Raw genomic sequence first — 15,275 nt, 5'->3', positions numbered from 1 at the left:
TATCTACCTGGCCTGATACCTTCAGGGATCTGTGGACATGCACTCCAAGGTCCCTCTGATCCTCAACACTACTCAGTGTCCTACCATTTAATGTGTATTCCCTTTCCTTGTTAGCCCTCCCCAAATGCATTACCTCACACTTCTCTGGATTGAATTCCATTTGCCACCGTTCTGCCCACCTGACCAATTTATTGATATCTTCCTGCAGTCTACAGCCTCCTTCTTCAGTATCAACCACACGGCCGATTTTAGTATCATCTGCAAACTTCTTAATCATAACCCTTATATTCAAGTCAAGATCATTGATATGTACCACAAAAAGCAAGGGACCGAGTACTGGGTCCTGCAGAACCCCACTGGAAACAGCCTTCCAGTCACACAAACACCCTTCAACCATTACCGTCTGCTTCCTGTCTCCAAGCCAGTTTTGAATCCAACTTGACACCTTGCCCTGGATCCCATGGGCTTTTAACTTCGTGACCAGTCTGCCATGTAGAACATTATCAAAAGCCTTGCTAAAGTCCATATACACTACATCAAACACACTACCCTCATCTACCCTCCTTGTTACCTCCTCAAAAAATTCAATCATGTTTGTCAGACACGACCTTCCCATAACAAATCCATGCTGACTATCCTTGACTAATCCATGTCTTTCTAAATGAAGATTTATCCTGTCCTTCGGAATTCTTTCCTATAATTTTCCCACCACCGAGGTTAGGCTGACTGGCCTGTAATTACTCAGTCTGTCCTTTTCTCCCTTTTTAAATAAGGGTACCACATTAGCAGTCCTCCAGTCCTCCGGCACCACACCTGAAGCCAGAGAGGATTGAAAAATGATGGTCAGGGCCTCTGCTATTTCCTCTTTTGCTTCGCTTAACAGCCTGGGATACATTTCATCTGGGCCTGGGGATTTAAACACTTTTAAAGCTGCTAAACCCCTTAATACTTCCTCGCACCCCCTGCGCCTGTCTCTCTCCCCCCACCTGTCTCTCTCCCTCCCGCCTGTTTCTCCCCCCTCCTGTCTCTCCCCACCGCCTGTCAATTCAATTCAATTCAATTCAAATCGTTTTACTGGCATGACAAGGTACATCTTATGTTGCCAAAGCATCGAAAAACATTCATGGTTCTACACAAAAATACAGATCTATCCATACAGTGTACAAACAGATATATCTGTGAGTGTATAAATATACATTCATATAATTTTTATATACTCTTTTCTTATATTTAGTGGTTGTCCCTCTGTTTATGGCAAGCTGTAACATAGTGTGCCGCTAAAGTTACACAATTTCTCTCTTCCCCTAGTAGGTATGGGAGTTTTTGGTCGTCATTCAAATTTCTGAATTCCGGGCATATTTTTGTGAATTTTGGGTAGAAATTCTCCCTTATGCCCTGATATTTTCTACACGATGTGAGGAAGTGCATCTCTGTCTCCACCACTCCCTGACTGCAGTGAGTGCACATCCTGTCCTCTCTTGGTAGCCGGGTCTGCCTGTGTCTACATTTTTCGATCGCCAGGCTATGTTCACTAAGTCTGTACATTGTCAAGGTTTTTCTCATTTTGCTATCCTTTACCCTGGTCAGGTAATCAGCCATGTTGTATTGTCTGTTTAGGGCCAAGTAGCAATTGAGTTTGCTTTGGGTTTTTGTTGTTTCTGCCCAATATGACAGATATTTTTCCTTTTGCTTAGCGACGATTGTGTTGGGTCGAATTCTTTGTGTTACGCTGTCACTGTCCTGGGGCTGGTTATTGTTAGTAGTGTTAGTAGTTACTTCACTGAGTCCCAGGACTAGTTGACTGAGGGTATTCTTCTTTATGGTCCTCTCTTGGCATTTCAGGGCTTCGTAATGACAGCATTGGGGGTTGCTCATTTCTAGGTGTTTCCAAAATTTGGTGGCTCTTTTTTGGATAATGATTATTAATGGATATTGGCCTAGTTCTGCCCTGCATGCATTGTTTACGGTTTTCCTTTGAGTCTGGAGGATACTTTTACAGAATTCTGCATGTAGGTCAATTGCATGTTTGTCCCCACACCTCACCCACCTGTCTCTCCCCCGCCTGTCTCTCCCCTGCCTCTCTCTGCCCCTGCCTGTCTCTCCACCCGCCTGTCTCCCCCCCACCTTTCTCTCTCCCCCCGCCTTTCTCTCTCCCCCCGCCTTTCTCCCCCCGCCTGTCTCCCCCCCGCCTGTCTCCACCCGCCTGTCTCTCCCTCCCGTCTGTCTCTCACCCCGCCTGTCTCTGTCCCCCCGCCTGTCTCTCTCCCCCGCCTGTCTCTGTCCCCCCGCCTGTCTCTCCCCGCGCCTGTCTCTCCCCGCGCCTGTCCTCCCGCCTGCCTCTCTCTCCCCCGCCTGTCTCTCCACCCGCCTGTATCTCCCCCCAGCTGTCGGCCCTGCCAGTCTGTCTCTTCTGCTCCTGTCATTCACATCCTGCATTTTAATTGACAGAGTTCTCCTCGGTGATACATGGTGACAATGGCACAAATGGACACTGCCAAATTCAGACCGGTCAAGAAGATCAGTGAGGTCAGTCTGAGAAATACTTACAGTGTACTTTCACGCTCTGGAACCGGGTGTCACAGTGCATTAGATATACTGTCCTTTCCTCCTCTGGGACCGGGTGTCACAGTGCGTTAGATACACTGTCCTTTCCCCCTCTGGGACTGGGTGTCACAGTGTGGTAGATACACTGTCCTTTCCCCCTCTGGGATTGGGTGTCACAGTACGTTAGATACCCTGTCCTTTCCCCCTGTGGGACTGGGTGTCACAGTGCGTTAGATACACTGTCCTTTCCCCCTCTGGGAGCGGGTGTCACAGTGCGATATATACACTGTCCTTTCCCCCTCTGGGACTGGGTCTCACAGTGCATTAGATACACTATCCTTTCCCCCTCTGGGACCGGGTGTCACAGTGCATTAGATACACTGTCCTTTCCCACCTCTGGGACCGGGTCTCACAGTGCGTTAGATACACTGTCCTTTCCCCCTCTGGGACCGGATCTCACAGTGCATTAGATACACTGTCCTTTCCCCCTGTGGGACCGGGTGTCACAGTGCATTAGATACACTGTCCTTTCCTCCTCTGGGACCGGGTGTCACAATGCGTTAGATACACTGTCCTTTCCCCCTCTGGGACCGGGTGTCACAGTGCATTAGATACACTGTCATTTCCCCCTCTGGGACCGGGTGTCACAGTGTGTTAGATACACTGTCCTTTACCCCTCTGGGACCGGGTGTCACAGTGCGTTAGATACACTGTCCTTTCCCCGTCTGGGACCGGGTTTCACAGTGTGTTATTTACACTATCCTTTCCACCTCTGGGACCGGGTGCCACAGTGTGTTAGATATACTGTCCTTTCCCCCTCTGGGAATGGGTGTGACAGTACATTAGATACAGTGATCTATATACTGTATGTTTAAGGTTTTGTCCCACCCAAATGTTCTGCCCTGCACTGTCCCTGAAATAACTTTTCATCTGCTTCAATGTGAAGGGAGTGAAACCCAAACTCGGAAAAGCGAAGCTGCTGGTCACCATTGACCAAGACGGTACACCACATCTCAACAATGACAATTTAACAAGCTGCTTCTTAGACGATGAGGTGAAGGACTTGCCGGTGGGTTTGATCTCCATCATTGGCGAAGAGAGGTTGGGAAAATCGTTTCTACTCAACTATATACTTCGAGGACTGAATAATATGGTCAGTAACCACTGCTCAACCCTTACCCTGATTAGTGCAACCAGTAATTAACGTAACCAGTATTAATTCTCAGATGCTCACAACTGGCCCTCCCTCCATCTCCAATCGCTCAGTCTCTCTCTCCCTCTGTCTCCAAACCTTCAGTGTCTCTCCCTCCATCTCCAATCCCTCAGTCTCTCTCCCTCCATCTCCAATCCCTCAGAGTCTCTCCATCTATCTCCAATCCCTCAGCGTCCCTCCCTCCATCTCCAATCCCTCAGGGTCTCTCCCTCCATCTCCAATCCCTCAGCATCTCTCTCCCTCCATCTCCAATCCCTCAGTGTCTCTCCCTCTATCTCCAATGCCTCAGTGTCTCTCCCTCCATCTCCAATCCCTCAGTCTCTCTCCCTCCACCTCCAATCCCTCAGTCTCTCTCCCTCCATCTCCAATCCCTCAGTCTCTCTCTCCCTCCATCTCCAATCCCTCAGTGTCTGTCCCACTATCTCCAATCCCTCAGTGTCTCTCCCTCCATCTCCAATCCCTCAGTGTCTCCCCCACCATCTCCAATCCCTCAGTGTCTCTCCCTCCATCTCCAATCCCTCAGACTCTCACCCTCCATCTCCAATCGCTCAGTCTCACTCTCCCTCCATCTCCAATCCCTCAGTGTCTCTCCCTCCATCTCCAATCCCTCAGTCTCTCTCCCTCCATCTCCAATCCCTCAGTGTCTCTCCCTCCATCTCCAATCCCTCAGTCTCTCTCCCTCCATCTCCAATCCCTCAGTGTCTCTCCCTCCATCTCCAATCCCTCAGTCTCTCTCCATCCATCTCCAATCCCTCAGTCTCACTCCCTCCATCTCCAATCCCTCAGTGTCTCTCCATCCATCTCCAATCCCTCAGTTTCTCTCCCTCCACCTCCAATCCCTCAGACTCTCTCCCTCCATCTCCAATCCCTCAGTCTCTCTCTCCCTCCATCTCCAATCCCTCAGTGTCTCTCCCTCTCTCTCCAATCCCTCAGTGTCTCTCCCTCCATTTCCAATCCCTCCGTGTCTCCACTCCATCTCCAATCCCTCAGTGTCTCTCCCTCCATCTCCAATCCCTCAGTCTCTCACCCTCCATCTCCAATCGCTCAGTCTCTCTCTCCCTCCATCTCCAATCCCTCAGTGTCTCTCCCTCCATCTCCAATCCCTCAGTCTCTCTCCACCCATCACCAATCCCTCAGTGTCTCTCCCTCCATCTCCGATCCCTCAGTGTCTCTCCCTCCATCTCCAACGCCTCAATGTCTCTCCCTCCATCTCCAATCCCTCAGTTTCACTTCCTCCATCTCCAATTCCTCAGTGTCTCTCCCACCATCTCCAATCCCTCAGTCTCTCTCCCTCCATCTCCAATCCCTCAGTGTCTCTCCCTCCATCTCCAATCCCTCAGTGTCTCTACCTCCATCTCCAATCCCTCAGTTTCTCTCCCTCCATCTCCAATCCCTCAGTCTCTCTCTCCCTCCATCTCCAATCCCTGAGTCTCTCTCCCTCCATCTCCAATCCCTCAGTGTCTCTCTCTGCATCTCCAAACCCTCAGTGTCTCTCTCCCTCAATCTCCAAACCCTCAATATCTCTCTCCCTCCATCTCCAATCCCTCAGTCTCTCTCCCTCCATCTCCAATCCCTTCAGTCTCTCTCTCCCTCCATCTCCAATCCCTCAGTCTCTCTCCCTCCATCTCCAATCCCTCAGTCTCTCTCTCCCTCCATCTCCAATACCTCAGTCTCTCTCCCTACATCTCCAATCCCTCAGTCCCTCTCCCCCCATCTCCAATTCCTCAGTGTCTCTCCATCCATCTCCAATCCCTCAGTCTCTCCCTCCATCTCCAATCCCTCAGTGTCTCCCCCTCCATCTCCAATCCCTCAGTCTCTCTCCCTCCATCTCCAATCCCTCAGTGTCTCTCCCTCCATCTCCAATCCCTCAGTGTCTCTCCCTCCATCGCCAATCCTTCAGTCTCTCTCCCTCCATCTCCAATCCCTCAGTCTCTCTCCCTCCATCTCCATTCCCTCAGAGTCTCTCCCTCCATCTTCAATCCCTCAGTGTCTCTCCCTCTATCTCCAATTCCTCACTCTCTCTCCCTCCATCACCAATCCCTCAGTCTCTCTCCCTCCATCTACAATCCCTCAGTGTCTCTCACTCCATCTCCAATCCCTCAGTCTCTCTCCCTCCAACTCCAATCCCTCAGTCTCTCTCCCTCCATCTCCAATCTCTCAGTGTCTCTCCCTCCACCTCCAATCCCTCAGTCTCTCTCCCTCCATCTCCAATTTCTCAGTGTCTCTCCCTCCATCTCCAATCACTCAGTGTCTCTCTCTCCATCTCCAACCCCTCAGTGTCTCTCCCTCCATCTCCAATCCCTCAGTGTCTCTCGCGCCATCTCCAATCCCTGAGTCTCTCTCCCTCCATCTCCAATCCCTCAGTCTCTCTCCCTCCATCGCCAATCCCTCAGTCTCTCTCCCTCCATCTCCAATCCCTCAGTCTCTCTCCCTCCATCTCCAATCCCTCAGTGTCTCTCCCTCCATCTCCAATCCCTTAGTGTCTCTCCTTCCCTCTCCAATCCCTCAGTCTCTCTCCCTCCATCTCCAGTCCCTCAGTTTCTCTTCATCCATCTCCAATCCCTCATTGTCTCTCCCTCCATTTCCAATCCCTCAGTGTCTCTCCCTCCATCTCCAATCCCTCAGTCTCTCACCCTACATCTCCAATCGCTCAGTCTCTCTCTCCCTCCATCTCCAATCCCTCAGTGTCTCTCCCTCCATCTCCAATCCCTCAGTCTCTCTCCATCCATCTCCAATCCCTCAGTGTCTCTCCCTCCAACTCCAATCCCTCAGTGTCTCTCCCTCCATCTCCAACGCCTCAATGTCTCTCGCACCATCTCCAATCCCTCAGTTTCTCTCCCTCCATCTCCAATTCCTCAGTGTCTCTCCCACCAACTCCAATCCCTCAGTCTCTCTCCCTCCATCTCCAATCCCTCAGTGTCTCTCCTCCATCTCCAATCCCTCAGTGTCTCTACCTCCATCTCCAATCCCTCAGTTTCTCTCCCTCCATCTCCAATCCCTCAGTCTCTCTCTCCCTCCATCTCCAATCCCTGAGTCTCTCTCCCTCCATCTCCAATCCCTCAGTGTCTCTCTCTCCATCTTCAAACCCTCAGTGTCTCTCTCCCTCAATCTCCAATCCCTCAATTTCTCTCTCCCTCCATCTCCAATCCCTCAGTCTCTCTCCCTCCTTCTCCAATCCCTCAGTCTCTCTCCCTCCATCTCCAATCCCTCAGTCTCTCTCTCCCTCCATCTCCAATCCCTCAGTCTCTCTCCCTCCACCTCCAATTCCTCAGTCTCTCTCTCCCTCCATCTCCAATCCCTCAGTCTCTCTCCCTACATCTCCAATCCCTCAGTCTCTCTCCCTCCATCTCCAATTCCTCAGTGTCTCTCCCTCCACCTCCAATCCCTCAGTCTCTCCCTCCTTCTCCAATCCCTCAGTGTCTTTCCCTCCATCTCCAATCCCTCAGTCTCTCTCCCTCCATCTCCAATCCCTCAGTGTCTCTCCCTCCATCTCTAATCCCTCAGTGTCTCTCCCTCCATCTCCAATTCTTCAGTCTCTCTCCCTCCATCTCCAATACCTCAGTCTCTCTCCCTCCATCTCCAATCCCTCAGAGTCTCTCCCTCCATCTTCAATCCCTCAGTGTCTCTCACTCTATCTCCAATTCATCAGTCTCTCTCCCTCCATCTCCAATCCCTCAGTCTCTCTCCCTCCATCTGCAATCCCTCAGTGTCTCTCACTCCATCTCCAATCCCTCAGTATCTCTCCCTCCATCTCCAATCCCTCAGTCTCCCTCCCTCCATCTCCAATCTCCCAGTGTCTCTACCTCCACCTCCAATCCCTCAGTCTCTCTCCCTCCATCTCCAATCCTTCAGTGTCTCTCCCTCCATCTCCAATCACTCAGTGTCTATCTCTCCATCTCCAACCCCTCAGTGTCTCTCCCTCCATCTCCAATCCCTCAGTGTCTCTCCCGCCATCTCCAATCCCTGAGTCTCTCTCCCTCCATCTCCAATCCCTCAGTCTCTCTCCCTCCATCTCCAATCCCTCAGTCTCTCTCCCTTCATCTCCAATCCCTCAGTCTCTCTCCCTCCATCTCCAATCCCTCAGTCTCTCTCCCTCAATCTCCATCCCTCAGTCTCTCTCCCTCCATCTCCAATCCCTCAGTGTCTCTCCCTCCATCTCCAATCCCTTAGTGTCTCTCCTTCCCTCTCCAATCCATCAGTCTCTCTCCCTCCATCTTCAATCCCTCATGTCTCTCCCTCTATCTCCAATTCCTCAGTCTCTCTCCCTCCATCACCAATCCCTCTGTCTCTCTCCCTCCATCTACAATCCCTCAGTGTCTCTCACTCCATCTCCAATCCCTCAGTCTCTCTGCCTCCATCTCCAACCCCTCAGTCACTCTCCCTCCATCTCCAATCTCTCAGTGTCTCTCCCTCCACTTCCAATCCCTCAGTCTCTCTCCCTCCATCTCCAATTTCTCAGTGTCTCTCCCTCCATCTCCAATCACTCAGTGTCTCTCTCTCCATCTCCAACCCCTCAGTGTCTCTCCCTCCATCTCCAATCCCTCAGTGTCTCTCCCGCCATCTCCAATCCCTGAGTCTCTCTCCCTCCATCTCCAATCCCTGAGTCTCTCTCCCTCAATCTCCAATCCCTCAGTCTCTCACCCTCCATTTCCAATCCCTCAGTGTCTCTCCCTCCATCTCCAATCCCTAAGTGTATCTCCTTCCCTCTCCAATCCCTCAGTCTCTCTCCCTCCATCTCCAGTCCCTCAGTTTCTCTCCATCCATCTCCAATCCCTCATTGTCTCTCCCTCCATTTCCAATCCCTCAGTGTCTCTCCCTCCAACTCCAATCCCTCAGTCTCTCACCCTACATCTCCAATCGCTCAGTCTCTCTCTCCCTCCATCTCCAATCCCTCAGTGTCTCTCCCTCCATCTCCAATCCCTCAGTCTCTCTCCATTCATCTCCAATCCCTCAGTGTCTCTCCCTCCATCTCCAATCCCTCAGTGTCTCTCCCTCCATCTCCAACGCCTCAATGTCTCTCTCTCCATCTCCAATCCCTCAGTGCCTCTGCCTCCATCTCCAATCCCTCAGTCCTTCTCCCTCCATCTCCAATCCCTCAGTGTCTCTCCCTCCATCTCCAATCCCCCAGTGTCTCTCTCTCCATCTCCAACCCCTCAGAGTCTCTCCCTCCATCTCCAATCCCTCAGTCTCTCTCCCTCCATCTCCAATCCCTCAGTCTCTCTCCCTCTATCTTCAATCCCTCAGTGTCTCTTCCTCCATCTCCAATCCCTCAGTCTCTCCCTCCATCTCCAATCCCTCAGTACCCCTCCCTCCATTTCCAATCCCTCAGCCTCTCTCCCTCCATCTCCAGTCCCTCAGTGTCTCTCCCTCCATCTCCAATCCCCCAGTCTCTCTCCCTCCATCTCCAATCCCTCAGTCTCTCTCCCTTAATCTCCAATCCCTCAGTCTCTCTCCCTCCATCTCCAATCCCTCAGTGTCTCTCCCTCCATCTCCAATCCCTTAGTGTCTCTCCTTCCCTCTCCAATCCATCAGTCTCTCTCCCTCCATCTTCAATCCCTCAGTGTCTCTCCCTCTATCTCCAATTCCTCAGTCTCTCTCCCTCCATCACCAATCCCTCAGTCTCTCTCCCTCCATCTCCAATCCCTCAGTCTCTCTCACTGCATCTCCAATCCCTCAGTCTCTCTCCCTCCATCTCCAACCCCTCAGTCTCTCTCCCTCCATCTCCAATCTCTCAGTGTCTCTCCCTCCACTTCCAATCCCTCAGTCTCTCTCCCTCCATCTCCAATTTCTCAGTGTCTCTCTTTCCATCTCCAATCACTCAGTGTCTCTCTCTCCATCTCCAACCCCTCAGTGTCTCTCCCTCCATCTCCAATCCCTCAGTGTCTCTCCCGACATCTCCAATCCCTGAGTCTCTCTCCCTCCATCTCCAATCCCTCAGTCTCTCTCCCTCCATCTCCAATCCCTCAGACTCTCTCCCTCCATCTCCAATCCCTCAGTCTCTCTCTCCCTCCATCTCCAATCCCTCAGTGTCTCTCCCTCTATCTCCAATCCCTCAGTGTCTCTCCCTCCATTTCCAATCCCTCCGTGTCTCCACTCCATCTCCAATCCCTCAGTGTCTCTCCCTCCATCTCCAATCCCTCAGTCTCTCACCCTCCATCTCCAATCGCTCACTCTCTCTCTCCCTCCATCTCCAAACCCTCAGTGTCTCTCCCTCCATCTCCCATCCCTCAGTCTCTCTCCACCCATCACCAATCCCTCAGTGTCTCTCCCTCCATCTCCAATCCCTCAGTGTCTCTCCCTCCATCTCCAACGCCTCAATGTCTCTCCCTCCATCTCCAATCCCTCAGTTTCTCTCCCTCCTTCTCCAATTCCTCAGTGTCTCTCCCACCATCTCCAATCCCTCAGTCTCTCTCACTCCATCTCCAATCCCTCAGTGTCTCTCCCTCCATCTCAAATCCCTCAGTGTCTCTACCTCCATCTCCAATCCCTCAGATTCTCTCCCTCCATCTCCAATCCCTCAGTCTCTCTCTCCCTCCATCTCCAATCCCTGAGTCTCTCTCCCTCCATCTCCCATCCCTCAGTGTCTCTCTCTCCATCTCCAAACCCTCAGTGTCTCTCTCCTTCAATCTCCAATCCCTCAATTTCTCTCTCCCTCCATCTCCAATCCCTCAGTCTCTCTCCCTCCATCTCCAATCCCTCAGTCTCTCTCCCTCCATCTCCAATCCCTCAGTCTCTCTCTCCCTCCATCTCCAATCCCTCAGTCTCTCTCCCTCCATCTCCAATCCCTCAGTCTCTCTCTCCCTCCATCTCCAATCCCTCAGTCTCTCTCCCTACATCTCCAATCCCTCAGTCTCTCTCCCTCCATCTCCAATTCCTCAGTGTATCTCCATCCATCTCCAATCCCTCAGTCTCTCCCTCCATCTCCAATCCCTCAGTGTCTCTCCCTCCATCTCCAATCCCTCAGTCTCTCTCCCTCCATCTCCAATCCCTCAGTGTCTCTCCCTCCATCTCCAATCCCTCAGTGTCTCTCCCTCCATCTCAAATCCTTCAGTCTCTCTCCCTCCATCTCCAATCGCTCAGTCTCTCTCCCTCCATCTCCATTCCCTCAGAGTCTCTCCCTCCATCTTCAATCCCTCAGTGTCTCTCCCTCTATCTCCAATTCCTCAGTCTCTCTCCCTCCATCACCAATCCCTCAGTGTCTCTCCCTCCATCTACAATCCCTCAGTGTCTCTCACTCCATCTCCAATCCCTCAGTCTCTCTCCCTCCATCTCCAACCCCTCAGTCTCTCTCCCTCCATCTCCAATCTCTCAGTGTCTCTCCCTCCACCTCCAATCCCTCAGTCTCTCTCGCTCCATCTCCAATTTCTCAGTGTCTCTCCCTCCATCTCCAATCACTCAGTGTCTCTCTCTCCATCTCCAACCCCTCAGTGTCTCTCCCTCCATCTCCAATCCCTCAGTGTCTCTCGTGCCATCTCCAATCCCTGAGTCTCTCTCCCTCCATCTCCAATCCCTCAGTCTCTCTCCCTCCATCTCCAATCCCTCAGTCTCTCTCCCTCCATCTCCAATCCCTCAGTCTCTCTCCCTCCATCTCCAATCCCTCAGTCTCTCTCCCTCCATCTCCAATCCCTCAGTCTCTCACCCTCCATCTCCAATCCCTCAGTGTCTCTCCCTCCATCTCCAATCCCTTAGTGTCTCTCCTTCCCTCTCCAATCCCTCAGTCTCTCTCCCTCCATCTCCAATCGCTCAGTCTCTCACCCTACATCTCCAATCGCTCAGTCTCTCTCTCCCTCCATCTCCAATCCCTCAGTGTCTCTCCCTCCATCTCCAATCCCTCAGTCTCTCTCCATCCATCTCCAATCCCTCAGTGTCTCTCCCTCCATCTCCAATCCCTCAGTGTCTCTCCCTCCATCTCCAACGCCTCAATGTCTCTCGCTCCATCTCCAATCCCTCAGTTTCTCTCCCTCCATCTCCAATTCCTCAGTGTCTCTCCCACCAACTTCAATCCCTCAGTCTCTCTCCCTCCATCTCCAATCCCTCAATGTCTCTCCCTCCATCTCCCATCCCTCAGTGTCTCTACCTCCATCTCCAATCCCTCAGTTTCTCTCCCTCCATCTCCAAACCCTCAGTCTCTCTCTCCCTCCATCTCCAATCCCTGAGTCTCTCTCCCTCCATCTCCAATCCCTCAGTGTCTCTCTCTCCATCTCCAAACCCTCAGTTTCTCTCTCCCTCAATCTCCAATCCCTCAATTTCTCTCTCCCTCCATCTCCAATCCCTCAGTCTCTCTCCCTCCATCTCCAATCCCTCAGTCTCTCTCCCTCCAACTCCAATCCCTCAGTCTCTCTCTCCCTCCATCTCCAATCCCTCAGTCTCTCTCCCTCCACCTCCAATTCCTCAGTCTCTCTCTCCCTCCATCTCCAATCCCTCAGTCTCTCTCCCTACATCTCCAATCCCTCAGTCTCTCTCCCTCCATCTCCAATTCCTCAGTGTCTCTCCCTCCACCTCCAATCCCTCAGTCTCTCCCTCCATCTCCAATCCCTCAGTGTCTTTCCCTCCATCTCCAATCCCTCAGTCTCTCTCCCTCCATCTCCAATCCCTCAGTGTCTCTCCCTCCATCTCTAATCCCTCAGTGTCTCTCCCTCCATCTCCAATTCTTCAGTCTCTCTCCCTCCATCTGCAATACCTCAGTCTCTCTCCCTCCATCTCCAATCCCTCAGAGTCTCTCCCTCCATCTTCAATCCCTCAGTGTCTCTCACTCTATCTCCAATTCATCAGTCTCTCTCCCTCCATCTCCAATCCCTCAGTCTCTCTCCCTCCATCTGCAATCCCTCAGTGTCTCTCACTCCATCTCCAATCCCTCAGTATCTCTCCCTCCATCTGCAATCCCTCAGTATCCCTCCCTCCATCTCCAATCTCCCAGTGTCTCTACCTCCACCTCCAATCCCTCAGTCTCTCTCCCTCCATCTCCAATCCCTCAGTGTCTCTCCCTCCATCTCCAATCACTCAGTGTCTAACTCTCCATCTCCAATCCCTCAGTGTCTCTCCCTCCATCTCCAATCCCTCAGTGTCTCTCCCGCCATCTCCAATCCCTGAGTCTCTCTCCCTCCATCTGCAATCCCTCAGTCTCTCTCCCTCCATCTCCAATCCCTCAGTCTCTCTCCCTCCATCTCCAATCCCTCAGTCTCTCTCCCTCCATCTCCAATCCCTCAGTCTCTCTCCCTCAATCTCCATCCCTCAGTCTCTCTCCCTCCATCTCCAATCCCTCAGTGTCTCTCCCTCCATCTCCAATCCCTTAGTGTCTCTCCTTCCGTCTCCAATCCATCAGACTCTCTCCCTCCATCTTCAATCCCTCAGTGTCTCTCCCTCTATCTCCAATTCCTCAGTCTCTCTCCCTCCATCACCAATCCCTCAGTCTCTCTCCCTCCATCTACAATCCCTCAGTGTCTCTCACTCCATCTCCAATTCCTCAGTCTCTCTCCCTCCATCTCCATCCCCTCAGTCACTCTCCCTCCATCGCCAATCTCTCAGTGTCTCTCCCTCCACTTCCAATCCCTCAGTCTCTCTCCCTCCATCTCCAATTTCTCAGTGTCTCTCCCTCCATCTCCAATCACTCAGTGTCTCTCTCTCCATCTCCAACCCCTCAGTGTCTCTCCCTCCATCTCCAATCCCTCAGTGTCTCTCCCACCATCTCCAATCCCTGAGTCTCTCTCCCTCCATCTCCAATCCCTCAGTCTCTCTCCCTCCATCTCCAATCCCTCAGTCTCTCTCCCTCCTTCTCCAAACCCTCAGTCTCTCTCCCTCCATCTCCAATCCCTCAGTCTCTCTCCCTCAATCTCCAATCCCTCAGTCTCTCACCCTCCATCTCCAATCCCTCAGTGTCTCTCCCTCCATCTCCAATCCCTAAGTGTATCTCCTTCCCTCTCCAATCCCTCAGTCTCTCTCCCTCCATCTCCAGACCCTCAGTTTCTCTCCATCCATCTCCAATCCCTCATTGTCTCTCCCTCCATTTCCAATCCCTCAGTGTCTCTCCCTCCATCTCCAATCCCTCAGTCTCTCACCCTCCATCTCCAATCGCTCAGTCTCTCTCTCCCTCCATCTCCAATCCCTCAGTGTCTCTCCCTCCATCTCCAATCCCTCAGTCTCTCTCCATCCATCTCCAATCCCTCAGTGTCTCTCCCTCCATCTCCAATCACTCAGTGTCTCTCCCTCCATCTCCAACGCCTCAATGTCTCTCTCTCCATCTCCAATCCCTCAGTGCCTCTCCCTCCATCTCCAATCCCTCAGTCCTTCTCCCTCCATCTCCAATCCCTCAGTGTCTCTCCCTCCATCTCCAATCCCCCAGTGTCTCTCTCTCCATCTCCAACCCCTCAGTGTCTCTCCCTCCATCTCCAATCCCTCAGTCTCTCTCCCTCCATCTCCAATCCCTCGGTCTCCCTCCCTCTATCTTCAATCCCTCAGTGTCTCTTCCTCCATCTCCAATCCCTCTGTCTCTCCCTCCATCTCCAATCCATCAGTACCCCTCCCTCCATTTCCAATCCCTCAGCCTCTCTCCCTCCATCTCCATTCCCTCAGTGTCTCTCCCTCCATCTCCAATCCCCCAGTCTCTCTCCCTCCATCTCCAATCCCTCAGTCTCTCTCCCTTAATCTCCAATCCCTCAGTCTCTCTCCCTCCATCTCCAATCCCTCAGTGTCTCTCCCTCCATCTCCAATCCCTTAGTGTCTCTCCTTCCCTCTCCAATCCATCAGTCTCTCTCCCTCCATCTTCAATCCCTCAGTGTCTCTCCCTCTATCTCCAATTCCTCAGTCTCTCTCCCTCCATCACCAATCCCTCAGTCTCTCTCCCTCCATCTCCAATCCCTCAGTCTCTCTCACTCCATCTCCAATCCCTCAGCCTCTCTCCCTCCATTTCCAACCCCTCAGTCCCTCTCCCTCCATCTCCAATCTCTCAGTGTCTCTCCCTCCACTTCCAATCACTCAGTCTCTCTCCCTCCATCTCCAATTTCTCAGTGTCTCTCCCTCCATCTCCAATCACTCAGTGTCTCTCCCTCCATCTCCAACCCCTCAGTGTCTCTCCCTCCATCTCCAATCCCTCAGTGTCTCTCCCGCCATCTCCAATCCCTGAGTCTCTCTCCCTCCATCTCCAATCCCTATGACTCTCTCGCTCCATCTCCAATCCCTCAGACTCTCTCCCTCCATCTCCAATCCCTCAGTCTCTCTCTCCCTCCATCTCCAATCCCTCAGTGTCTCTCCCTCCATTTCCAATCCCTCCGTGTCTCCACTCCATCTCCAATCCCTCAGTGTCTCTCCCTCCATCTCCAATCCCTCAGACTCTCACCCTCCATCTCCAATCGCTCAGTCTCTCTCTCCCTCCATCTCCAATCCCTCAGTGTCTCTCCCTCCATCTCCAATCACTCAGTCTCTCTCCACCCATCACCAATCCCTCAGTGTCTCTCCCTCCATCTCCAATCCCTCAGTGTCTCTCCCTCCATCTCCAACGCCTCAATGTCTCTCCCTCCATCTC

The 15,275-nt window shown here is 52.4% G+C and overlaps 1 protein-coding gene across 1 annotated transcript in view; it reads left to right on the top strand.

The window, feature by feature from the left end:
- The first annotated feature begins 2,445 nt into the window (after nt 1-2,445).
- LOC147094979 (RING finger protein 112-like) overlaps nt 2,446-15,275 on the top strand; it is a 67,691-nt gene continuing 54,861 nt past the window's right edge. Inside the window, exons 1-2 of the mRNA XM_085973948.1 lie at nt 2,446-2,526; nt 3,491-3,697. Of these exons, the coding sequence (XP_085830074.1) occupies nt 2,467-2,526; nt 3,491-3,697 (267 nt within the window). The 5' untranslated portion in view covers nt 2,446-2,466. The remainder of the gene's footprint in view (nt 2,527-3,490; nt 3,698-15,275) is intronic.

Source organism: Somniosus microcephalus, unplaced genomic scaffold (assembly GCF_052327205.1).
Source record: "Somniosus microcephalus isolate GS21.2 unplaced genomic scaffold, FLI_Smic_1.0 unresolved_chr1, whole genome shotgun sequence".
In the NCBI taxonomy this organism is placed as follows: Eukaryota; Metazoa; Chordata; class Chondrichthyes; order Squaliformes; family Somniosidae; genus Somniosus; species Somniosus microcephalus.
The sequence above is the reverse complement of the archived record's forward strand: the minus strand, read 5'-3'. Positions and strand labels throughout refer to the sequence as shown.